The sequence below is a fragment of the Piliocolobus tephrosceles genome, chromosome 5, assembly GCF_002776525.5.
Source record: "Piliocolobus tephrosceles isolate RC106 chromosome 5, ASM277652v3, whole genome shotgun sequence".
NCBI lineage: Eukaryota > Metazoa > Chordata > Mammalia > Primates > Cercopithecidae > Piliocolobus > Piliocolobus tephrosceles.
Genome location: NC_045438.1, coordinates 150526934 through 150552101, shown reverse-complemented (window position 1 = coordinate 150552101; position 25168 = coordinate 150526934). Strand labels below are relative to the sequence as shown.

Genomic DNA, 25168 nt, shown 5'->3' with positions numbered 1-25168 from the left:
CTTTTTTTTTTTTTTTTTTTTTGAGACAGAGTTTTACTCTTGTTGCCCAGGCTGGAGTGCAATGCAATGGCTCGATCTCGGCTCACCACAACCTGTGCCTCATGAGTTTAAGTGATTCTCCTGCCTCAGACTCCCAAGTAGCTGGGATTACAGGCATGTGCCACCACACCTGGCTAAATTTTGTATTTTTAGTAGAGACAGGGTTTCTCCACATTGGTCAGGCTGGTCTTGAACTCCTGACCTCAGGTGATCCGCCTGCCTGGGCCTCCCAAAGTGCTGGGATTACAGGCGTGAGCCACTGCGCCCGGCCCAACATATGTAATTCTAAATCATCAAAGAAGCTTCAACTGATCTTTGAAGGGTAGAATCCATTCTGCTACCCAAATATATTACCCTCCTAAAACCCACTAAGAAGCTGCTGTCACCTGGATTTAAAATAGCCTGGTGCTATGAACTCTGGCCTAATTATATCAAAGAGTAAAGTCAAGGTCTTTCAAACTTCAAATCAAAATCAGAGATCTCAACCTTTGGGAGAAGCTCTAAATATCTAAAAGCGTCCTAGCTATTGTTATGAATGGAATCATGTCCCCACATCCTAAATTTCCATATTGAAGTCCTAACCTCAGTACCTCAGAATGTGACATTGGGAGGTAGGAGCTTGAAAAAGGTTAAAGTTAAAATGATGTGATTACAGTGGGACCTAATCCATTACGACTGGTGTCTTTATAAGCAAGGAAATCCGGACAGAGACACACAGAGAAGGAAGACAATGGGAAGACACAGGGAGAAGATGGTCATCTACAAGCCAAGGAGGGAAGTCTCAGAGGAAACCAACCCTGCCCACACCTTGATCTCGGACTTCCAGCCTCCAGGGTAGTGAGAAAATACTCAACCCTTCACCATGGGAGCCCATGTTGAAGGCACCTATTCTGTGGTACTATGCTATGGTAACCCTAGCAATACCAATACATTTGCTTTTTTTTGGTTCCCAATTCATAGATGTTCTAAAGAAAGTTCTGAACTTTCCTTCAGAAAAGGATGGGTTGTATATACTATTAATCATTAATGTTATTATTAGAGATACTTTGGGACATGGGAAAGTTTACGGTGAGTGTTAGAAGGCCTCACCCTAGCTGTCAAATTAACTTGCTCTCTGAATACCCAATGCAAGATATTCTATATCAACACATATATTTCTGCTGGGTGTGGTGGCTCACACCTCTAATCCCAGCACTTTGGGAGGCTGAGGTGGAGGGACTGCTTCAGCCCCAAGAGTTCAAGATCAGCCTGGACAACATGGCAAAACCTCATCTCTATAAAAAAAACAGAAAAATTAGCTGGGCGTGGTGGCATACACCTCTAGTCCCAGCTACTCGGAGGCTGAGGTAGGAGGATTACTTGAACTCAGGAGGTCCAGATTGCAGTGAACCATGATCGTGCCACTGCACTCTAACCTGGGAGACACAGTGAGACCCTGTCTTGAAGAAACAAAACACAACAAGAAAAACAACTCTCTCTATATATATACACACACACATACACATATATATTTCTGTCCATTGAAATTTAGACTGCCACATCAGAACAATCTGAAGCCCATCTAGGTTTAAATTCTGGTGTTGTCATTGAATTAGCTGTATAATCTCCAAATTTTACCCCCTCCCATCTGTAAAATGGGCACCTACCTCATGAAGTTGTGGCAAGTATTAAATGAGATAATACATTTCATAACAGACATTGGCTGACAGCTCTTCCAGCATATCTGGGTGCCTATCAGCCTTGGCTATCATATTTATCAAATATAGTCAAAGTCCTCCCCTCCTATAAAGAGGCTTGGCTAGCTGGACAGTAAGTTTAAAGAATAGATTAGGCCGGGCACAGTGGCTCATGCCTGTTATCCGAGCACTTTAGGAGGCCGAGGCGGGTGGATCACCTGAGGTCAGGATTTCAAGACCAGCCTGGCCAATATGGTGAAACTCCGTCTCTAGTAAAAATACAAAAATTAGCTGGGCATGGTGGCACACGCCTGTAATCCCAGCTACTCGGGAGGCTGAGGCAGGAGAACTCCTTGAGCCTGGGAGATGGAGGTTGCAGTGAGCCAAGATTGTGACACTATACTCCAGCCTGGCCAACAGAGTGAGACTCTGTTTAAAACAAAAAAAAAGAAGAGTAGATTAAAGCAGAGAATCATAAAAACAGGTACTTATACCTTTAAATGTTTTTACATTAACTTAAAGTATTTAAAAGTTCATTCTTTCAGCAATCTTTAGACTGACACAAAGTACATTTCCTTGAGAATGGTCTGCTAAATGGAGTTCTGGTTGTTGTTCTATGTAAACTACACCATGATGCATTATGAATTTTCCATGTCTGTTTCTTTAAGGAGAATAAAGAACTGATCACTGAAAAACAATGTGAGTACAGAAACCTCTTCTATTTTTATAATCTCCCTCTCTCCTGTATTTAATTCGAGGGCAGTATTTTTTAGAAAGTGATTCTCCAATGTTAGTAAGCTTCAGAATCACCTGGAAAGTTGGGTAAAACACAGATTCTTTTAGCCTTACCCCCAACTCCAGGGTTTCTTTCTTTTTTCTTTTGTTTTTTGTATTTTTAGTAGAGATAGGGTTTCACTATGTTGGCCAGCCTGGTCTCGAACTCCTGACCTCAGGTGATCTACTCACCTTGGCCTCCCAAAGTGCTTGGATTATAGGTGTGAACCACTGCACCCAGCCAAGTTTCAGATATAATAGGTCTGGAATGGAGACCGAGAATTTGCATTTTTAACAGGTTTCCAGAGGACTCTGATGCTGCTGATCCAGGAAGCACATTTTGAGAACTCACCTTCACTTATTTTATCTTCCACAGAAAGCACATTTTTTCTGTTCATATTATATCAATTTACATAATACTTAATTAAACTCTATAATTTAAAGCCAAATACTACTGGTTTTGGTTATTTACAACTCAACGCAGAGGTGTGGAAATGCGTGGCACGCAACTGGGATGTCCATGGCCAGCGAGCCTACATAGCATGAGCATCAATCGACTTATGTCACAGAAGGAATTTAGAGCACCAGTCAATGCAGTGAATTGGTTAAATGGAGATCAGTTCAAAAAGCCTCAACCACATTAAGTTGATGCTTATAACTTTTCTGCATCCACCCAACACAAAGCAGAAAATAATCATGAGCTAGAAATATATGGTTTTCTAATAATTATACACTTGTTGAAGATTTTTCTCTTTATTTGGCATCTCCAACTCTACGTTACTATCTATACAGGGTAATCAATTTGACTTTAATTTCTAGGTATAAAACTTCCCCGTGGAGACTTAACATGTTAGCCTTACCGCCTTTACCATTGACATCCTCTGAGAAATCACAAAGTAATCTGTGATTCAATGCTTTATGTAACTTTAACTTTCTTTCAAAACTTCACCCTGTTTTCTGAGGAGTTCTAGTTAATTGACTGATCCATACACACACAAGTTCTTATAGATGAAAACTCAGGACAGTGGAACATATTTCTGAGTGCCCTCCTGAGTTCAGTATGCCCCAAATCCATTTTCACTCCAGTAAGTAACAAGCATATATGGTAGAACACAAGTTACCACTCCCCGTCTCTTGGTTATCTAGCTGCACTAATAAACCAAGAAAAGATTAACCAATTGTGACAGCTTATCAAGACCTCAAGAAAAAGATTCACCTCCAATTGCACACACATGAACAGGAGGCCAAAGACAAAGTAGTTGGCCCATCTTGTCCCACTCCTCCCCAAATTAACTCCCCTGTCTAAACCACACAGGCACTGAGAGGCAGCAGAAGCCCAGGGTGTAAAACAAAACAGAAACACAAAACACGCAGAAATTCCAGCTCAATTTCACTTCTGAAATCTAAAGAAAATCTTTCTATTTATTTTTAAAATATATAACCCATGATTTTTGCATCTGATTATTCTATGCTTGCTTCTCTTCTTGATCAAAAGAAATGAAAGATATAAACACCAATCGGGGGAAAAAAAACTATCATTAGCAAACAAAATTATTATCTATAATCTATAAAGAAAAGCCAAGACAAAAAAAGATACCAGAATTAATGAGAATCTAGCAAAGTTACTGCCTGTTAAGTATATACTAAAGTTAACAGCGCTTCTAAGCTACAAGAAAAAAGAGAATGCAACTTAAAATGACCACTTGTAGGTTGGCACAGTGGTTCACATCCGTAATTCCAGCACTTTGGGAGGCCAAGGTAGAAGGATCATCTGAGCCCAGTAGTTTGAGACCAGTCTGGGCAACATGGCAAGATCCTGTCTCTATTTAAAAAACCAAAAATTTTAAAAATTCTTAAAAATGACAACTTTTGGTATATGTATGCAATTGAATACCTTACAGCAATAACAATGAACAATCTAGAACTACAACTAGATGATCACAAAAATAACACTGAGCAAAAGAAGCTAGATACAGAAGGGCATATACTGTCTGATTCTGTTTATGTAAGGTGCCAAAGTAGGCTAAACTGACTCATGATTTTAAAAGTCAGGACAGTGGCAGCACTTGGGGATGTTAGTAACAGCAAAGAAACAAGAGGAGGGTTTCTAGGGAGCTGCTAATGTTATTTTTTGATCTAGGTCCAGAGTTTAACTTGAAAATTCAGCATCCATACAGAAAAAATGCATGTATCATATTATACTTCAATTAAAAAAAATAAAAATACCACTTGCGATAGAAAAAAAAATTTAAGTATCCAGATACAAATCTAACAAAAAAGATGCAAAAACCTTATAAGGACTTTTTTATGTAAAATTTTTATTGCTAAAGAAGAACAAAATAAATGGATATACCATGTTTTCAAATTAGAAAATCCAACACTGTAAAGATGCCAGTTCTTTTCACATTGAACTATGTGTCCAGTGCAATCCCAAAATAGTTTTTAATGGCATCTAAAAGAATAACCAAGCCACCCCTAGAGCAGAACACAATGGAGAAACTGGTCCTACAGTTATCAGTACTGCAGTGTGGTACTGCCTCAGAGACAGACAAACAGAACACCGAAACTGAAGAGACAGCCCTGAAAATGATCCTCAGTTATCTGGAAATCTGGTCTGATAGAACCAGTATCACAGATCAGTGAGAAAGGCTAGACTATTCAACAAATAGTGCTAGGAGAATAGGTTATCTTGATGGGGTGAAATTAATCTCTACTTCATACCATTTTAAAAAAATCAATTTCAAGGATTTAAATGTGAACTGTAAAGTTTAGGACTTTTAGAAGGTATAAGAGAGTATTTGTATGAGCTTAGAGAAGAACTTTTTAAAACATGACACATACGGCATAAAAAAAAAAAAAAAAAAAAAACAGAGATGAAGGCTTGCTATGTTGCCAAGGCTGATCTTGAACCCTTGGGCTCAAAGCGATCCTCCCACCTCAGCCTCCCCAAGTGCTGGGATTACAGGTATGAGCCACCACATCTGGCCAATAAAGCATTCATCTTAAAAGGGCAAACTTCACTATTTAAAAAATCAGAACTTCTAATAATCAGAAAATAAATAAAACCAAGCAAAAAGAGAATCTACAAACTGGAAAAAGATTTTACATATAACAAAAGATTAATATACACAATATATAAATAACTCCAATGAATCAATTTTGAAAGGCCAAAAAAAAAATTGAGAACATGAGTAAAAACAGAGCAGGTACTTTTCAAAAGAAAACAAATGAATGGCTGATAAATATATGAAAAGATGTTCCATTGCATTATTATGCAGGAAATGCAAATTAAAACCACAATATCATTTCACATGCTCCACATCAGTAAAAATTTTTAACTCTGATAATATTAAGTACTGTCATTATCATATACTACTGATGATATTACTACATAGGAAATCAGTTTTACATGCACATAGTAATCCAAATGTTCATAGCAGCACTGTTCATAAAAGCCCCAAATTGGAAACTACCCAAATGTCCATCAACAATGAAAGGATAAACCGTAGTATATTCATACAATGGAATACCATGCAACAGCAAAAGTGAATTCAGCTACGTGTATCAACATGGACAAATGAAATGAATCTCAAGAACAAAGTTGACTGTGCAGGTGGTTGCACAACTCGATATACATTTATCAAAGCTCATCAAAACTGTACACTTAAAATGGGTAAATTTTTATTATATGTAAATTATACCTCAATAAAGCCATTCCAAAAACAGATGAACAAATTTAGTGGGAGGAAAAGTTCAAAAAGTATCATTCCATTTACAAAAATATCAAAACCAAGCAAATATAATATTAAAGTTGTTAAATTATAAAGAAAACTAAGGAAAATAAATATAAAATTCAGGATAGTCATTTCCTTTCACAGGTACAATGGGAAGGAGTGGAAATGGGAATATGTGATATAAGAGACAAAAAAGTACAAGCTGGGTGGTGATACAAAGTACTTACATTTTTTTCTTAACTGTTGAAACCTAATATATAAGTTATATACTTCTTTATTATACATGCAATGCTTTGAATTTTTTAAATAAAGCAAATCTAAATAGTTCTATTTTAAAAATATCAACTTAAGGAGAATAAACTTATTTTAGCAAAAGTTGATAATACATAATAATTAAGGCTAGCTACTTTGCTTTTCTTTCAGATTCCTTCTTAACTTCAAAAGTTCAAAACTTCATTGCCTGTTAAATTTTCTGAATTTGGTAATAGTCTTAGAAAATACACCAAGAGCTGGGCACAGTAGATCACTCCTGTAATCCCAGCACTTTGGGAGGCTGAGGTGGGTGGATCACCTGAGGTCAGGAGTTCGAGACCAGCCTGGCCAACACGGTGAAACCCTGTCTCTACTAAAAATACAAAAAAAATTAGCCAGGCATGGTGGTGGGTGCCTGTAATCTCAGCTACTCAGGAGGCTGAGGCAGGAGAATCACTTGAACCTGAGAAGTGGAGGTTGCAGTGAGCCGAGATTGCGCCATTGCACTCCAGCCTGTGTGACAAGAGCAAAACTCCGTCTCAAAAAAAAAAAAAAAAAAAAAAAGTACACCCAGTATTAAGGGCTAAAGGGGTATATGGTGTATTTAACCTACTCTCAAAGAGTTCAAAAAATAAATTATGTATTTTTCCACAAAAATATAAGGCAAATGCAGCAAAGCTTTAAAATGTGCAAGTCTGCTATTCTTGCAACTTGTCATTCTTTCAAAATTAAAACTGTGTTGTCCAAGGAGACACTAAAAACTCAGCACAGGAAACATCATTTGATACTGAGAATATACTTTTAATGTCTCTATCCTACTTTTTTCTATTCTATTTTGTTTTTATTTTAATGAATCACATAACCGAGTTACTTGCTCTCCCTCGACTGGTCTCAGACTAAAAGATGCTGAAATAGCCAGAACAGGCTTCATTTGAAGAGATTCATTACCAAAGTGTCCTAGGCTAAAGTTAACGGTCACTAAGTAGTCAAGGGTTTTATATGGCACCAAAAGTGGTGGCACTCTGGGAGAAGACCCTGTAGGTTAGCAAATTTCTATTTTAAAAGAGTATAGTTCTCTCTGGAAAATAAAATACACAGTCAAATTACTCCCAACTTCAGAAGAAATGAAAGAATTCAACTCACTCTCTTAACACTGTAGCTTTTCTAAAGCAGAGTAAGTTAGGCTGCATGAACATTGAAAAGAAACATTTTGGCTCCCAAACTTGACACAGTATCCACCACATATCATCCATTTACTTTTTTTTTTTTTTTTTTTTTTTAAAGACAAGTCACACACCAGGCTGGACTGCAGCAGCGCGATCTCAGCTCACTGAGATCTCTGCCTCCAGGTTCAAGCGATACTCTTGAACCTGGAGGCAGAGATCCTCGTGAGTCAGCCTCGTGAGTAGCTGGAATTACAGGTGCCCACCACCACGGCTGGCTAGTTTTTCTATTTTTTGTAGAAACAGGTTTCACTATGTTGGCTGGGCTGGTCTCAAACTCCTAACCTCAAATGATCCACCCGTCTCGGCCTCCCGAAGTTCTAAGATTACAGGTGTGTGCCACAGCACCTGGCCTAAATATCTTTTTTCCTTGTTTATATTAATAGTATAAACACGTTATGCAGTAGCGAGTGAGCATAAGCCCTCTGAAAGCAAAATCCACACTCTAGTAAATACTTTTCAACTAACACTAAACAGCCTTTTGCCTTTCTTACATTATATTCAATATGAATACACATGTCAAATGTACAATATACAACATGACCTAAAGAAAAATAAGACCAGATGAGAGGGGAATGTACACCATCTCAAAGGAGATGCTAAAACTCGCCAACCACTATACATCATAGCTCATTATGAATTTAAATTAGTCTCCTCTGGGTCAAAAAGGCACTTTTCATAGAAAAATTTATCATGCCCTGGTTTGTCATAAGTATAAATCTTTTAGGAAAAAGTCACCAGAGTGTACCATAGCTCATTGATAAGTTAATTACTAGTGGGACAAAGCATGTGACCAATGGCTTTGGAGAAGGCTCTGTTTAATATTTATTACAGTAACCACAAAGGCCTTCCTGCTATGAATTAAAGCCACCATCAACATTTTAATTCTGGCTACTGAGTGATTAGAGAAATAATAAGTAGCTGCTGATATATTTCAGCACTTTAATATAAACAACTGTGACTGTCTGGAGACCTTAACTGCATACGGGGTCTCTAAATGTATTTAGTTGTTAGTGCAGGTCTCTTAAGGGTAAAGGGGAGGAGACAGGAAAGGAAAAGAAAAACAAACTTCTAAACACCATCACAAAATACACCTGTCACCAGTTCTTAATTTTCTAGAGTTTCAGAAGCCTTTGAAATTTTGATCAAAGACATGAAGTCTCACTCTTAGAAACTGTATATGCATACACAAACACATGATTTTACTTTTAATGTCGGGGGTTCACTGCCTTCAGTTTCAATGTCCTGCACTACACAGTCATTATACTGCATATACAGAAATAAGAAAACGAATGCCAACTAGAGTTTTTACGCCTAAAGAATGACAAACTAACAGGTCATCTAAACAGAGTTAAGAGATAACATATGCACTACTGGTGGTTTTAAAAGTAATAATTATAAAGAGTTTTACATTCATAAAACACACTGATTAACATATCTTTCCTACAAAATGCAGTCACAAACTTACTTTAGCTAGCTCCCTTATTCCTGAACAAAGACTTGTACTGAGACAATTATTAATTACAACCAATTTACTGGGCACTCACAATGCAAGAGTCTGTTGAAAACAAAAACTACTGACCCAAATAGTTTTCCTAGGATATAGTCTGTGGCATACTGCTCTAATTGTTTAACTTAATCCATGTTCTTTTGTAAATCCTTGTTCAAATGTAAATTACATCTGGCAGAGTCTCAGAGTGTATCTGATTTTTCCTGTTGATCTCCATAAATACAAAATTACAAATCTCTGCTTCCTCATATATAAGTAAAAGAAGAGCTGAGAACAAGCTGATTCAGTTCAAACAAACCAGAAGGGATTTAAACAAATCTAAGCGCAAACTTTATATATTTGGTTAGAGGAACAGAAGATTAAAAATCTAATGACTCACAGACATGTGCTTTCAGAAAATTATTTATTAATGGATTACCAAATAAAACTATGTAATTATGAATTTCACTGGTCAAATTTACCTTCTTACACTTTTTAGGACCAACAGAGAGAAGAACATGTACACAAACACACATTCCTTTCTTATACCCCATTTGTTGGATGAATGCCCCACAGGATTTTAACAAAAGCATTATTTATCCAACAGTTGAGCATCTTAAAATTAAAAAGCAGTAACTATCTCTCAATCTGAGGAATTCATCTTTATGTGTCTAAGAGTCCTCAAATACACTTTTAATCATGCCTAAAAAGTGAAATATATGACAAAAAATACTCAGACACTTAGAAATAACCCTTATCCACCCAACTAGAAAAATCTCTAAATACTAAAGAACTTTTTAAATCTTTCTTAGTTTTAAATTTCTTAAAATAATTTCTCAAAAGAATATAACACTATTGAACATAAATGACTAAATATGTGGGATACTTAGAAACAACCGTATCTACCCACCTAGAAAAATCTCTAATTACTAAAGGACTTTTAAATCTTTCTTAATTTTAAATTTCTTAAAATAATTTCTCAAATGAATATAACACTATTGAACATAAATGACTAAATATATGGGCTATCACAAACCCACTTTAGTAGTACACCTAAGGACACCTAAGGAATTGTACTTATAACACTTTGCCAACCATCCATTTATTCATATGTGGGGTCTGATGCAACTCACCTCATGCCACTTTTATTTTTTATTTTTCTGGAGACAGGGTCTGGCTCTGTCACCCAGGCTGGCGTGCAGTAGCTCAAACAGCTCACTGGAGCCTGCCTCAGTCTCCTGAGTAGCTGGGACCACAGGTATGCGCCACCACGCCCAGCTAATTATAAACAAATTTTTTGTAGAGATGGGGTTTTGCCATGTTGCAAAGGCTGGTCTTGAAATCCTGGGCTCAAGTGATCCTCTTGCCTTGGCCTCCCAAAGTGTTGGCATTAGAGATGTGAGCCACTGTGACCAGCCTCAATTTTTTAAAAACGGCTTTAAGATATAATTTATACACCATATAATTTACTCACTTAAAGTGTACAATTCAGTGATTTTTAGCATATTCACAGAGTTATGTGGCCATCACCACAATTAATTGTAGAACATTCTCAATACCCACCCCCAAAAACGCCATACCCCTCAGCAGTCACTCTCCATTTCCCCCAATTTCCCCAAGTCTAGGCAACCATCAATCTACTTTCCGTCTCCACGAATATGCCTGCTCTGGACATTTCACATCAATGGAATCATACAATATATGGTCTTTATGACTGGCTTCTTTCATTTAGTATTATGTTCACAAAAAGTTCATCAATGTTATACATGGCATGTCACCACTTTATTCCATTTTATAAATTCCACTGTATGAATATATCACATATTCTTTATCCATTCATCAGTTGATGGACATTTGGTACCTCATTACAAAAATCTTTTTTCTTAAAAGAATTTTTTTAGCCTTCCAAAAATATCTTTATTTATAACTTTTGTAGAAGCAATTTGGCAATTTATATTTATAATTTAAATGCTCATAGTCTTTTCCTAGGTTTCCACTTCAACTAATTTATATTAAAAAAATAACTGGCCAAGCGTGATGGCACATGCCTGTAAACCCAACACTGTGGGTGGTCAAGGCTGGAGGATCGCTTGAGGCCAGGAGTTTGAGATCAGGCCGGGCAACCTGGCAAGATTCTGCCACTATAAAAAATTTAAAAATTAGCAAGGCTTAGCAGTGTGCTTGCACCTGTAGTCTTAGCTACTCAGGAGGCTGAGGTCAGAGGATCCCTTGGGCCCAGGAGTTTGAGGCTACAGTGAGCTATGACCACACCATTCACTGCACTCCAGTCTGAGTGACAGGGAGAGACTCTGTAAGAAAAGTAAAGCTGGGCGTGGGGGCTCATGCCTGCCTGTAATCCCAGCACTTTGGGAGGCCACGGCGGGCAGATCACAAGGTCAGGAGATCGAGACTATCCTGGCCAACATGGTGAAACCCCGTCTCTACTAAAAATACAAAAAATTAGCCAGGCATGGTAGCAGGCGCCTCCCCAGCTACTCAGGAGGCTGAGGCAGGAGAATGGCATGAACCCAGGAGGCGGAGCTTGCAGTGAGCAGAGATCCTGCCACTGCACTCCAGCCTGGGTGACAGAGCGAGACTTCGTCTCCAGAAAAAAAAAAAAAAGAAAAGAGAAGAGAAGAGGGGAAGAGGAGACGAGGGGAGGGGAGAGTTGGTTAAGAGGGATATGGCAGGAATATATCAATGATGCTTTCTGGAGCACTGTTTATAGTGAAAAACTGGAAACAGTCTAAATGTCTATCAATAGGGGATTAAGCAAAGAAATTATCATTCATCCATATAATAAAATACAATATAGCAATTAAAAAGAATGAGGTAGACACATATCTATTAATATGGAAAGGAAGGCATTATTCTGTTAAGTTAAAAAAGAACTTTTTAATAGAACAGTTCATATAGATATTATTTATGTAAAACATATGCATCCATACATATACACGAGAGCCTGAACACACACCCATATTCTCTCTTTCTCAAAGAATACACCCCAAACTTTTAGAAATGATTACTTAGACAGTAAAAGGGAAGAAAGGAGATTTTCCGTTTATTATTTCTCCTCTCTTAACCACAGAGAAAAGCAGGGGGAAAAAATATCTTTAAAGCCTCAGATGTCATGTAATGGAAATTACAAAAATTCCTTGGGTTCCTTCTCTGCCTCCATCAAATTCAGAGGTAGAGGCTTGGGTGCGTTGAAGATTCTCTATCACCAGTAAACCACCGGCATGGTCGAAGAAGGCACTGCTACTGCTGGTGTCATGGATGTTAACACTGCTTTACATGAGGATGGCCTAGCACTTGGAATTCACAAGGCTGGCAAAGCTTTAGACAAGCGCCAAGCCCATCTTTGTGTGTTTGCACCCAACTATGATGAGCCTGTGTATATCAAGTTGGTGCAGGCCCTTCATGCAGAATACCAAATCAACCTAATTAAGGCTGATGACAACAGGAGACTAGGGGAAATAGGTAGGCTTCTGTAAAACTGACAAAGGAAAAACCCCGTAAAGTGGCTAGTTGCAATTGTGCAGTTGTACAGTAGGACTATGGCAAAGAATCTCAGGCCACAGATGTCACTGAAGAGTACTTCAAACACAAGAAATGAACAAATAAAAAATTTGCTCACATTCCTCAAAAAAAAATTTTTTTCTTGGAAATGGATTTAAAACAACCAAATCGGCTGGGCACAGTGGCTCACTTTGGGAGGCCGAGGAGGGCGGATCACGAGGTCAGGAGGTTGAGACATCCTGGCTAACATGGTGAAGTCCTGTCTCTACTAAAAATAAAAAAAAAAAATTAGCCGGGCGTGGTGGCGGGCACCTGTAGTCCCAGCTACTCCAGAGGCTAAGGCAGGAGAATGGCGTGAACCCGGGAAGCGGAGCTTGCGGTGAGCCGAGATCACGCCACTGCACTCCAGCCTGGGCGACAGAGCGAGACTCCGTCTCAAAAAAAAAAAAAAATCAGATCAGCATTTTTCCAACATCTAAACTCGTATAGCTCAAGGACCACATCTTCCGAACCCTTTTAGGGGGTAGGTGATTGAAGGTTTTCACAAATCCCCTCAACCCTTAGAATAGCTGCTCAATAAATACAGCTGACTAAGCTAGCAGTGTTACATTTTTTTTTTTTTTTTCTGAGACGGAGTCTCGCTCTGTCGCCCAGGCTGGAGTGCAGTGGCCGGATCTCAGCTCACTGCAAGCTCCGTCTCCCGGGTTCGCGCCATTCTCCTGCCTCAACCTCCCGAGTAGCTGGGACTATAGGCGCCCGCCACCTCGCCCGGCTAATTTTTTGTATTTTTAGTAGAGACCGGGTTTCACCGTGTTAGCCAGGATGGTCTCGATCTCCTGACCTCGTGATCCGCCCGTATTGGCCTCCCAAAGTGCTGGGATTACAGGCTTGAGCCACCACGCCCGGCCCAGCAGTGTTACATTTTAAGTATAATACACAGCATAATTTAAAATATAATATTAGGTTTCTCTGGAAAAATTTTTCTTAGTTTTCATATTAATAACCTAATTTTACATTCTTTTCAATATTATATCTACCTTTATAAGAAATTTTCACAAACCAAAGCTAAATTGTCTATTACCTGCATTTTTACGAGGATTTTTTGTTATTGTTTATATTGTTGCTAGAGACAGGCTCTCACTCTTCTTGCCCACGCTGGAGTACAGTGGTGTGACCATAGCTCACTGCAGCCTCAAACTCATGGACTCAAGGGATTCTCCCTCCTTAGACTCCCAAGTAACTGGGACCACAGGCACACAGCATCACATCTGGCTAATATTTAAAAAAATTTTTTTAAGAGACGGGGTCTTGCTATGTTGTCCAAGCTGGTCTCAAACTCCTGGCCTCAAGTAACTCTTCCACCTTGGCCTCCTAAAGCAGTGGCATTACAGATGTGTGCCACCACACCAGGCTCATTAAAAAAAATTTTTTTTTGTAGAGATGGAATATCTCTCTACAAAAAATGCTGGTGCCCCGGCTGGTCTTGAATTCATGGGTTCAAGTGATCCTCCTGCCTCCACCTCCTGAAGTGCTGAGATTACAGATGTGAGCCACGGCACCTGACCTACAAGTATTATTACACAAGTCTTTACATTCAGCATCACTGAATATGAGAGCTGATCCGGTCTAATCCCCTTGATGTACAAACTGAGACTAGTTTCCACAGGAAAGTTACTCCAGATCCTTCTGTTAGTAGCAAAGCCAGGACTAGAACCAAGAACCTGGGTTTCTACCTGTTTGATTTAAATATAACAGTAACAAACTCTATTCTACCAATTCATTTAACACCCACTCTGCCTTCTTTCATTTGTGAAGTGCTCACTTGAGTAACTGACAGGGCAAAGTTTCATGTAGACTTTTCCCCCTTCACACCAATCTGGATATCTGATCAAACAAATAACATATACAGTAAGTAAAATCTTCCCTTTAATTTCCACAAATATATTTGAACAAGTGCTTTTCCTGTGCCCATAAGACAAAGTACATTCACTATATTGGATGTAATACAAAAAGTAGCCATTTCTGGGTTTAAATGTGTCTTATTTAAGAACAGCAATGCAACTCACCTTAATGATTTGGTTGTTTGGATAAGATAATACTGAAGACAAAGTCATGGTTTGTTAAAGCAAAGAAACTGTATACTAAGTCTATAAGCTGGCAATTTCCTATTTTCTGTAACTCCTTTCAGAGTCTCAGGATAAGGTTGCACCAATTCAATGCAGTTTGTTTCCATGCATTAACCTCTACAGTTAATTCATGCCAATTTGTGTTCACACATCTACATTTTTGCCTAAATACATGCAAGTGTATTCATCCCATCAACCACTGTCTTTTATATTTAAAGGTAATGACACTAATAGTGACTGCTATTCTTATACACAGGCTCGCCTGAAGAGACTGCCATATTTTCCAGATCATAAGCACAATTTTTAAAAAGTCTATTAACACTGCTTTAAATCTACAGTCAAGCATTTTGAGTGTGAACAGCAAGCAAAGCAACGGACTTAGGTTCACAGTGCCAGGCTCCGTACTAAGGACTCATCAAGTGTTAACTCATTTAACCCTTACATACATAAGATGCAGGTACTATCATCCTCATTGACAAATGAGGAAGTTGAGGCATGAAAGGACAGGTAACTCATCCAGGATCACATAGTAATAAGTGAAAAGGTTAGGATTTACTTTCAGTCTGGCTCCAGAGTCTGTGCCTTTAACTACTGCTCTGTTATTACACTCAACAATAGGTCCATTACAAAGAAGGTCCAGAAAAATGCAGCACGTGCACACTTTTTCAAAGACCATCAACCATGCAGCCAAGTGCCACCTGTTCGTGGTCCTCCCTAATTAGCAGTCTTGTCCATCATGTACTTTGTGCCTAGCACTGCAAAAGCAACCAAGATAGAAACAAACCCAATATGCAAGAGATTTACTGTCTAGGTAGGGAGGCAAGTTATGCCTAAGCAGCAAAGGCGGTGTTAGGCTGTGATATTATGGTGATAGACATATATTGGTTTTTGTCCATGGTTCCTGGCTCATAACTCCCATACCCCATGTTACAGTCTTTTGCTATAATATTGGGGCACTTTAGGTCTCAGGAGGAGGCCTCAGGGAATAGATTCTCTCTCACTGACCTTTTTCTGTCCTCTAATCTGGTTGTGGGTCAAAAAAATCCTCATTTCAGAGAGGGTTCTGATCTATACTCTGGAGGAAGAAATGCTGCATAGCATAGAGGCCAAGAAGGAACTGAACAGACAGACCTTGTTGAGTTTCCTCAGTCAGTCTATTAGTATGAGATCACAACTTTCTGTCCAATCACATTTTTTTTTTTTTTTCTTTGACAGAGTCTCACTCTGTAGCCCAGGCTGGAGCACAGTGGTGCAATCCCGGCTCACTGCAACCTTGCCTCACAGGTTCAAGCGATTCTCCTGCCTCAGTCTCCCAAGTAGCTGGGATTACAGGTACCCACTACCATGCCTGGCTAATTTATTGTATTTTTAGTAGAGACAGGGTTTCACCATGTTGGCCACGCTGGTCTCAAACTCCTGACCTCAAGTGATCTGCCCGCCCTGGCCTCCCAAAGTGCAGGGATTACAGGTGTGAGCCATCGCACCAGGCCCCAATCACTTTTTTATACCATCCATATTCAATCATGCCTATATAACAAGGCCTCCATAAAAACCCACAAGGACAAGGTTTGGAGAGTTTCCAGATCACTGAGCACGTGGAGGCAGCAGACAGGATAGTGAAAAAGAACTCATCCACATGTTGGGAGGGTGGTGTACCCCATCTCCACAGGGACAGAAGCTCCTGTGCTAGGGACCCTTGCAGACCTCGCCCTATGTATCTCTTCATCTGGCTGTTTATTTGTATCCTTTAAGATAGCCATCATAATAAACTGGTAAATATAAGTGCTCCCCTGAGTTCTGTAAGCCCCTCCAGCAAATTAATCAAACCCAAAGAGGGGGTCCTAGAAACCCCAACTTGAAGCTGCTCGGTCAGAAGTTCCAGAAGCCCAGACTTGTGACTGATGTTTAAAATGGGGGGGGCAGTCTTGTGGGACTGAGCCCTCAACCTGTGGGATCTGACACTATCTCTGAGTAGACACTGTCAGAACTGAATCAGAGGACACCCAGCTGGTGTTCACTGCTTGTTAGTGGGGGAACCCCCAAACATTTGGCCACAGAAGTCTTCTATGTTGATTGTTGTGGTGTGAGAGCAGAGGGAAAACACAATTTGAGTTTTTTCCAAAACATAGGCTTATCACAATATTTAAAGACATGATGTGTCTAATAGCCAGACAGAGTTGTTTGGTGTTTTTCCTCTTCAAATTGTCATAAAGCTTAACATGACAATGACTTCACACACTTTTTCAAAACACTTTAAAAAAACAGCCTGAGGTCTTAGACCAGCCTTCCTCTAGGAAACGGTCACAGAAAACATTCTCAATGGTGAAACGTCTCTAAAACCTCTCACCAAACCCTGCTTTTGAAGTAGCTTCAGTCTGATAACCTGACACAGAAATAAAAAGCTTCTTATATAATAGACACCTGCCTCTACAAGCGGCTAAGCTGCCACTCACAGTTACAATTACACCTCAGGCACAATGAGGGATTTAACCAAAGAATACTCACCAGCCATTCTAATCAATTGCAATTTGTCTTTGGTGGCATTAATTTCATCTACTATCTCTAGATGATCATCAAATCAACCTAAATTCCCCCAAAAGATACTGAAGGGGTTTGCAAAAACTCTTCCCTAAAAAATATTCTCTGGCTCTCCATTCCTCTCAGCAGAAATGTTCCTCCCAATTGTTTTTTAAGAATACTTGTATTTGCATATGGTGTTCTGGACAGCACACATCTGACTACATCTAGTTAGATACATCAAATTTCTGAGTAACTGAAATTGCTAAGTAAAATATCTATAAATAGGCAAATACACAGTCTGTGGTTTATAACATTCGTTAGAAGCTATATATAGTAAAAACTATTCTCTATAGATGTAGTACAGCTGTTATTTGAATTTTGAGACGCAAAGACTACAACAATAGGTATTCTAACAGCAGTTTACTTCTTTTATCAACTATCCTCATGTTTCAAATTTGACAGTTTTATTCCATTTCTTCATCTTCACCTTGAATATACAATGTGATATTTCAACTATATGATTTATTCTTATACTTTAATTCCATTTACTCCATCTAATCCATTGTCAAGGTGTTTTATTCATCCAAATGCAAAACTGATTTTCATCTACTACTTATCTTATTCAACACATAAAAATCCAATTATAAAACCATGTTGACAATGCTAACATTTGTGTGTCTTTTTCTTTTTTTTTTATCTTTTTTTTTTTTGAGACAGGGTCTCACTCTGTGCCCAGGCTAGAGTGCAGTAGTACAATCACAGCTCACTGCCACCTCTATCTCCCAGGCTCAAGCAATCCTCCTGCCTCAGTCTCCCAAGTAGCTCCCAAGTAGCCTCCCAAGTAGCCACCGTGCCAGGCTAATTTTTTTTTTTTTAATTTATATTTTGTAGAGATGGGGTCTCACTGTCTTGCCCAGGCTGTGTCATTTATCTCTAAATAAAAAAAAATTACTGTAAGTCATATACAGGTCACTGTTTAAGGAGCTACACACATCTTATCATTCATTCATTGTTTACTCAGTGCTAGGTATACAACGACAAGCAAAACTGACATCATGCCTGAAGTTTCATAAGAGCTTCTAGAGACAGCCTTAGCTATGTTATAGAACCTGCATGAAAAATAGCCACGCCCATACAAAGCCATTATTTTAAGTACATTTGCAAATTACTCTTTATTACTTATACTACATTATGTTTCGGAGATGCAATGCAAAAAACAACAAAAAAAAAGAGTTTTATAAAATATTCCATTGCCACCAAAAATAAAGTTCTCAGAATACCAGATGTTTCTCTGTAGGAACACATAAGAGTCAAGGGCTGGAAAGCAGCAGAGGAAAGAATGTATTCTTAGAAAAATAAACTGGATAGAAACAGGCAGTCAGTGTAAACAGCTCTAAAATAAAATGATCTCAACACCTTCTGTATCAACAAGTAGAGAGGACTCCTCTTGAGGCAGGATTATTTAATTATATTTCTTAAACCTCCACATTAACCCAAAATAAACATGAAAGTCAGGGACATCTAATGGTAGTTTTCCTTATTCAATTAAAAGCTCTCAGTTTGGCTGGGAGTGGTGGCTCACACCTGTAATCCCAGCACTTTGGGAGGCCAAGGCCGGCGGATCACCTGAAGTCAAGAGTTTGAGACCAGACTGACCCACATGGAGAAACCCTGTCTTTACTAAAAATACAAAATTAGCCAGGCATGGTGGCGCATGCCTGTAATCCTAGCTACTCAGGAGGCTGGCAGGAGAATCACTTGAACCCAGGAGGCAAAGTTTGCAGTGAGCCAAGATCGGGCCATTCCGCTCCAGCCTGGGCAACAAGAGCGAAATGCCATCTCAAAAAAAAAAAAAAAAAACTCAGTTGTCAGCAATTAACATGTCCTCCCAAACGGTGGCTGAAGTCTAGAAAAAGGTTTATCATGCATTCATTTTGAATGGCATTTGTGATTCCTCAACCCATGGAGAAATTTTAGGAGTTAAAACCTGCCAACAAGGTAAAATCATAAAAAAAGGGTATGAGTCAATGGGAAAATCACTCTTTAGTAACTAAAAAAAAGTAAACATTCTTTAAGAGCAGGAAAAAGAGAGAGAGTATAAAAAATAATTTTGGATTTTGCTTTAACTGGAAACACTAATGGACCAGCCTCTGGGCACCAATGTTCGTTGACTGAAGTTAACAAATGAACTTTAACTAAAAATAACAGTGCTAAACTTTAAAACCAAGATGTTTTTGCTAAGCAAACTCTCCCCACAAACAGGTATTTCTTTCTATATGTTAACTATGCATTTATGAATGTGATCAGCCTGGCTAACAAATCAGTGACCATTTTGGAGTAATAACCTTCAATACTACTTCCCAAAGAGAATCATCTTATGTCAACTATAGTTGGGGTGGGGGTACAGGGCAGCTCCTTCCTTTACCCAGGGGTTATATCGAGAGCATCATCTCTCAGGAGGAGGTGAGATTTTTAAGTTGATCCAAAGGGATCATGGGTTTTAAATGTTTGAGAAATACTTTTATATGTCATTCCTCAGAGGTGTATTCCCAGCAGAATAAAGGAATGTAAAGAATTGTGGTGTCTATCATATAGTAGTGCAGGAGAAACAGCAAAGTAAAAGTGAAATGAGCTGGGAAGAAGGCCCTACTGACTTCATCATCAAGGAGTGAATTCACAGTATAACATATCACTCATTCTTTCATTGTTTTTCAGTATGAATTGAGTACCGAACACTGCACTAGACACCTTTCAAGATCCAAAGCAGGAGAAATTAAGCCTCCTTTCAAGAAGCGTAGCATCTTTCAGTTTAAAAAAGTATTACACAGCAAATTAACAAGTTCATAAAATATGGTTTAAATTATCTACATAATGTTACAGGGGCTTAATGTTAAGCCAAGGGTCAGAGAAAGATTCTTAAAGGAAGATGTATGCTGAAACATCCAAAATGAACCAATGAACATGAGTTTGCAGAGAGGAGGCTAAAAGAGCATTTTGGACTGGAGAAAATACGGAAGTGGAAACTGGGATGTGCAGCTTAATGAGATCTGAACTTGGCAAGGAGGTGGACTTCGCTAGTGTAGGTTGGTAAGGGGACCTGGAAATGAGCTGGGATTACAAAGGTGGAAGGTAGCAACTGATGTGGGATAATAAGTAAGTTATTAAGATATGCGACAAATCATGTCCCAGCATGAAAGGGACCTGAAACCACCACAAAATTGGCCCAACAAGCACCAAGCATATTTTAAGCCCTTTATATTCTCCCCGAATTAGGCTGACCCATGTAGAGTCAAACTGCACTTTCAATATATTACCAACTGACTACCATAAATTCGGCATTAAACAAAACAGCCCAGTGACTGGTAGAGATGTTATTGAAGATATTGTTCTCTAAAATAACACTAAAAGGACAGAAAGATACTTCACCCAGGGCTTAGTAAATAGAATAGTTATGTTCTTTTTGAGCAACTAGCTTGCTTTCTTCTTACATACAATTGTACAACAGTTATTTTCCTGTTTGCATGGGCTTCTAGGATCCTCTAGCCAAATACGATGTCCGCCTTCAGCAACTGCATAGACTACAGCGCACACTAGAAGTCTTACCTCTAGTTTCAAATTCTTCTCTTATTCTCCTCTAAGCCCCGTGTTCCTCTATGGGGGTGCTTTGTGTTTGGTTGGCAATATCGTCTATTTTCCACATCTTAATATTTCAGAATTGGGATACATTTGACAATCAAGGTTTAATAGTTCAATTGGCAATGGTTTTTCTTTCTTTTGTGTGACACCTACATACCAATGTGTCTTATAATCGAGGGTACTTTAGGTGCATTGAAAATATGGTCATAGGCTGGGTGTGATGGTTCATGCCTATAATCCCAGTACTTCAGGAGGCCAAGGTGGGTGGATCACGTGAGGTCAGGAGTTCGAGACCAATCTGGCCAACATGGTGAAACCCCATCTCTACTAAAAATACAAAAATTAGATGGGTGTGGTGGGACGTGCCTGTAATCCCAGTTACTCTGGAGGCTGAGGCAAGAGAACTACTTGAACCCAGGAGGCGGAGGTTGCAGTGAGCTGAGATTGCGCCACTGCACTCCAGCCTGGACGACAGAGACTCCGTCTCAAAAAATAAAGAAAAAAAAAATACGGTAATAAATTAAAGAACAGGCTTGAAACGTCCATAAAAGGTCAAGCTTTTGCTGCAAAGGCTGAGGAGAAGAAGCAGTAAGTGTTAAGGGAGACCGTTAAAATAGCAGAGTGAGGAGAAAATTTGTGCAGGCAAGTGGCAACGGAGGGAGCAGAGGACACAGACCACAGAGATGAGCACAGCCAGGAAGAAGCAGCAGCCAGAGAGGCTCCACTAGAAAGAGGGTGGGGCAGGATACAACCATCTGTACCGGCCCTGCCCTCAGGAACAGCTGATGCTGGTGTGGGGGCTGCGTGCAAGTAGGGCTGAGTCTGGACAACATCCACAGGCACCCAGAGGCAGCTCAGCCACAGAGTACTTCTGTTATATCTACTCTGGCCAGACAAATTCCTGCGGTCCTCTCTCTCTCTCTCTCTCTCTCTCTCTTTCCTCTGAGCTTCCATACACTGGAAGTGTAACACAGCCAACCTACACCTTTCCATTTAATTGGAATCTTCCTCATGCTTGACTCCAAAGTTTCTTACTCAGATGCATCTGATTCAGCCCTTTAGACTGCAGATCTGTCTGTCCCCTCTCCCACTACACTGTAAACTCAAAGTGCATAAAGATAACTGTTTATCCCATATGATTATAATTACATAACCAGCAGGTCTAGTCATCAAATAATTTTGCCTCCCTTCAAATGCTGTGACCAATGGAAGTGAGGTGAGGGAGTAAGATGTCACGTGAAAGGCTCGGTGCGGTGGCTCATGCCTGTAATCCCAGCACTTTGGGAGGCCGAGGTGGGCGGATCACCTGAAATCAGGAATTCGAGACCAGCCTGGCCAACATGGCGAAGCTCTGTCTCCACTAAAAATATAAAAATTAGCTGGGCATGGTGGTGGGCACCTATAATTCCAGCTATTCGGGAGGCTGAGGCAGGAGAATTGTTTGAACCCGGGAGGGAGAGGCTGCAGTGAGCCAAGATCATGCCACTGCACTCTAGCCTGGGCAACAAGAGCAAAACTCCATCTCAAAAAAAAAGAGTGTCATGTGAAGTAACATGGATAAATAAGGTCTTACAATATGAAAAAATACATTACTGATGACCACAAAAGGGCCCCAAGAGATTTGTAGGATAGATATGTTCTATATCTTTTTTTTTCTTTTTGAGACAGAGTCTTGCTCTGTTGCCCAGGCTAGAGTGCAGTGTGTGATCTCAGCTCACTTAAAACCTCCGCCTCCCAGGTTCCAACGATTCCCCTGCCTCAGGCTACCAGTAGCTGGGATTACAGACACGAGCCATCACGACCGGCTAATTTTTGCATTTTTAGTAGAGACGGGGTTTCACCACGTCGGCCAAGCTGATTTCAAACTCCTGACCTCGTGATCCGCCCGCCTCAGCCTCCCAAAGTGTTGGGATTATAGACGTGAGCCACCATGCCTGGCCAATACGTTCTATATCTTAATGGTGATGGTGGATCAGGCATATGCAATTGTAAAAACTCAAGAAAGTGTACCCTTAAAATGGGTGCATTTTAATGTAGATAAATGTATACCTCAGCCAGGCACAGTGTCTCATGCTTGTAATCCCAGCACTTTGGAAGTCTCAGGCAGGAGGACAGCTTGATTCCAGGAGGTTCATGGTTACAGTGAGCTGTGATCACGCCACTGCACTCCAGCCTGGGTGACAAAGTGAGACCCTGTCTCTGAACATCCACACCCACATACACCCACACCCCTCAATAAGGTTAATTTTAAAGTATATTATCCAAGAACTAATTCTTCAGTTTAGAGTAAATCAGCTCCATTAACTCTCTTCCTTCTTTTTTAGCAGCTCATATCATAGCCATCGCCCTAATTCTTATAAAACACCCTTGAAAAATGCAAATGATAATCAGAAAAGCCCAAGTTTCTACTTTTTACAAGCTGTGATCATTCACAGGCCTAAAAGGATGTTGTAATAAATCTTGTCTGTGGTTCTCAAAGGTTGACATCAAGTAACTGTTCTTTATTCTCTACTGCCCTCAAATATATTTATTAAAAAAGCAAAAATTAAATACTAAACCCAATCATTGGATAAAATGTAAGTAAATCAAATTTAACAAAATCAGTAGGAAAGTCAGTGTTATCTACTTTATAAAAACAGCAGAAAATGTCAGTGAGGGAGAAAGTGTAGGAGGAATCCTATCAAAATGAGCATGCACCAATGCTGTTTCTTGAAGAGAAAGACAGAAGCTTAAAGGGTTTTCTTTGAAATAACAGATAAAGTTGGACAGAAATGATACTAGTCTGGCAAAATTTTCATGGGCTTAGGTCAGTAGAGCTTCACAGTTGTCTTGATTTTATCCCAGAAAACTCAGGTCAATGGTTTTAGAATTCTAAAAGTTTTGTGGGGTTTTTTTGTTGTTTTGGCTTGCTTTTTTTGAGACTGAGTCTTGCTCTGTTGCCATGTTGGAGCGTAGTGATGTGATCTCGGCTCACTGCAACCTCTGCCTCCTGGGTTCAAGTGATTCTCCTGCCTCAGCCTCCCGAGTAGCAGGATTACAGGCATCTGCCACCCAGCTTTTTTTTTTTTGGACGGAGTCTCGCTCTATTGCCCAGGCTGGAGTGCACTGGCGTGATCTCGGCTCACTGCAAGCTCCGCCTCCCGGGTTCCCGCCATTCTCCATGTCTGGCTAATTTTTTTGTATCTTTAGTAGAGACGGGGTTTCACCGTGTTACCCAGGATGGTTTCGAACTCCTGAACTCGTGATCCGCCCGCCTCGGCCTCCCAAAGTGCTGGGATTACAGCCGTGAGCCACCGCACCCAGCCTCATTGTTTTTGTTTTTGTTTTTGTTTTTAAAGTAGACATGGGGTTTCACCATGTTGGCCAGGGTAGTCTCAAACTCCTGGCCTCAAGTGATCTGCCTACCTTGGCCTCCCAAAATGCTGAGATTAAGGCATGAGTGACTGTGCCAGGCCAGGATTTTAAAAATCAAAGGAAACACATGTGTCCCAAATGAAAAGGTTACAAGCTTTCCAAGAAGTCTGGATTAATTTTCTCTAATTGTTCTTGGTATCATGTTTAGATATTCTAATCATGTCTAATCTTTAGCTATGTTCTGTCTGCAAATTTACTTAGGTGATAAATAAGTGTTGTTTCCACCAAGACTAGCCATAAAAACCATCTAAAACTTTACTAAGAATAATATTCAAATATGAAATATCATAGGTAGAGATGAATAAGGCTTTTGTTGTATATGATTCAAATCCTCTACAGACCATGTTAATAACAAATATTTCAAAAATGATTGAGAGAAACTCAGAGTTCACACACAGAAATGGTTCTCTAATCCTTACAAAATTTCACATAGCTTTTAATGAGTCAAAAGTTCCATTCTCTTTTTAGCAGCAGGAAGGAAAATAAATTATTACAAGTGACTCAAAACAAAGCAATTTAACTATGCTTCATTAGTGAGATGTTTCCAGAGCATAGCAATAAAGATATGTGTCATGTTAAATCTCATTACTTATCCAGTAGCTTTATTAACAGGGTTGATCTTGACTTTGTTATTTTATGTTTGTCTTCTTGATGATAGATAACATATTACCTTTAGACATAATTTTAGATTAAGGAATAACCACAAGCTCATCAAATTATTTGCTTGTAAAATTAAAAAGATGTACAATCTTATTTCTCAAATAGG

General features: G+C 39.4%; 1 protein-coding gene across 8 annotated transcripts in view; it reads right to left on the bottom strand.

The window, feature by feature from the left end:
• Positions 1-25168, bottom strand: part of KIF13A (kinesin family member 13A) — a 234948-nt gene that overhangs the window by 188511 nt on the left and 21269 nt on the right. The window contains exon 3 of one of the 8 annotated variants that reach the window (XM_023209794.2): positions 9603-10604. The exons of the other annotated variants lie outside the window; for them this stretch is intronic. Within the exon in view, the coding sequence (XP_023065562.1) occupies positions 10538-10604 (67 nt within the window). The 3' untranslated portion in view covers positions 9603-10537. Of the gene's footprint in view, positions 1-9602; positions 10605-25168 lie in introns of those variants that run through there. 8 annotated transcript variants of the gene reach the window in all.